This window comes from Macrotis lagotis, chromosome 3, assembly GCF_037893015.1.
Source record: "Macrotis lagotis isolate mMagLag1 chromosome 3, bilby.v1.9.chrom.fasta, whole genome shotgun sequence".
Classification (NCBI taxonomy): Eukaryota; Metazoa; Chordata; class Mammalia; order Peramelemorphia; family Peramelidae; genus Macrotis; species Macrotis lagotis.
In genome coordinates this window covers 300762145-300763648 of record NC_133660.1, presented here as the reverse complement: position 1 = coordinate 300763648, position 1504 = coordinate 300762145, and the positions used below count along the sequence as shown (strand labels likewise).

Sequence of the window (1504 nt, the reverse complement as noted above, 5' to 3'; positions counted from 1 at the left end):
ACTTCCCTAATTTAGAGAATGAAGTGGCAAAGAAAAATGTTCATATAACATCATTATACCTTTTTATCAAAGTAATCCAATAATTAATGTTTAAGTAGAACTGAAGTAAAAAGGAACAGAACAAACTTTTAGTGAAAATAATCAATGGAGTTTGGAGACAAAGACTTTCAAAAGCCAAGATACCTAACATTTCATTAATGTTTTGGGAGGACCCTGTAAGAGTGAGTAAATGTTACATTTCTGGACAATGTGGAGTCTGGATAGTCAGTACTTATGAAATGTGTGTTCATGAATGTTTTGTGATGCAAATACTTATTTCTTAACTGGAGGGCAATTAAACAAAAAAGAAATCCCACTTTGAAATTCATCTGCTTTATTTTAATAAAAATGTCGGTTTTCTACACCACACCTTCCTCATGGCATTCTTCATCTCGGCATTTCTCAGTGTGTAGATGAGAGGGTTCAACATAGGTGCAATCACAGTGTAAAACACTGAGAACTCTTTGTCCTTCAGAGTATCAGAAGGAGGGAGATAGGTGGTGATGCAAGGCACAAAGAAGAAAAGAACAACCATGACATGGGAAGCGCAGGTGGAGAGGGCTTTACACCGACTTTCAGACGAATGCTTCCTAAGATGATATAATATGATGATGTAAGATGTCAATAAGATGAGAAAGATTAAGAAGGTAAGAATTCCACTGTTAGCTATGACTAAAATACTAGCAATATGTGTGTCTGTGCAAGCAAGCTTTAAGAGAGGTTTTGACTCGCACATATAGTGATCTATTTGATTAGGCCCACAGAAAGGTAACCTGAGCATCATGAAGAGCTGGGCAACAGAGTGCCAAAATCCCACCACCCAGGAAGTCAGGATCAGCATGTTGCATCTCTGTCTGTTGACAATTGTCATATAGTGTAAGGGTTTACAGATGGCAACATAGCGATCAAAAGCCATGGACACTAAGATGCAAATCTCTACACCTGCCAGCAAGTGAAAAGAAAAGAGTTGAGTCATACAGCAATTATAAGAGATTGCCTTCCTTGAGGAAAGTAAGTCACTAATCATCCTAGGGACTATGGTGGAAGTAAAGCATGGATCAATGAAAGACAAATGCCAAAGAAAGTAGTACATGGGTTGCTGCATCAGATGGCTATAAGTGATGGTGATGAAGATAATGAAGTTTCCCAGGAAGATTGCTAAATAAAAGGTAGTGAAAATGAAAAAACACACTGTCTTCATTTCTTTCTTCATGAAGAGTCCCAAAAGTATAAATTCAGTGACATTGTTATGGTTTTCCATGAATTGAAAATCAAAATGACTATCCACCAGAGAAACCTGAAAATAGAGAGGACATGATAAAACCTAGGTAGCATCAAATGGATAATTTCATGTGAATAAAATCAAATTCCACATCATTGTAGCAACTCACAGCAGTATTCTTAAGTTTGATCTCATTTTTAGCATTTTTAAATAAGAGGACTGAAGATAGCTTTAAATTATGTT

At 36.4% G+C, this 1504-nt stretch overlaps 1 protein-coding gene across 1 annotated transcript; it reads right to left on the bottom strand.

The window, feature by feature from the left end:
• Window positions 1–373: 373 nt before the first annotated feature.
• Window positions 374–1300, bottom strand: LOC141516979 (olfactory receptor 4P4-like). Its single transcript, XM_074227927.1, has one exon. The coding sequence runs from the start codon at window positions 1298–1300 to the stop codon at window positions 374–376; it is 927 nt and encodes a 308-aa protein (XP_074084028.1).
• Between the last annotated feature and the right edge of the window lie 204 nt (window positions 1301–1504).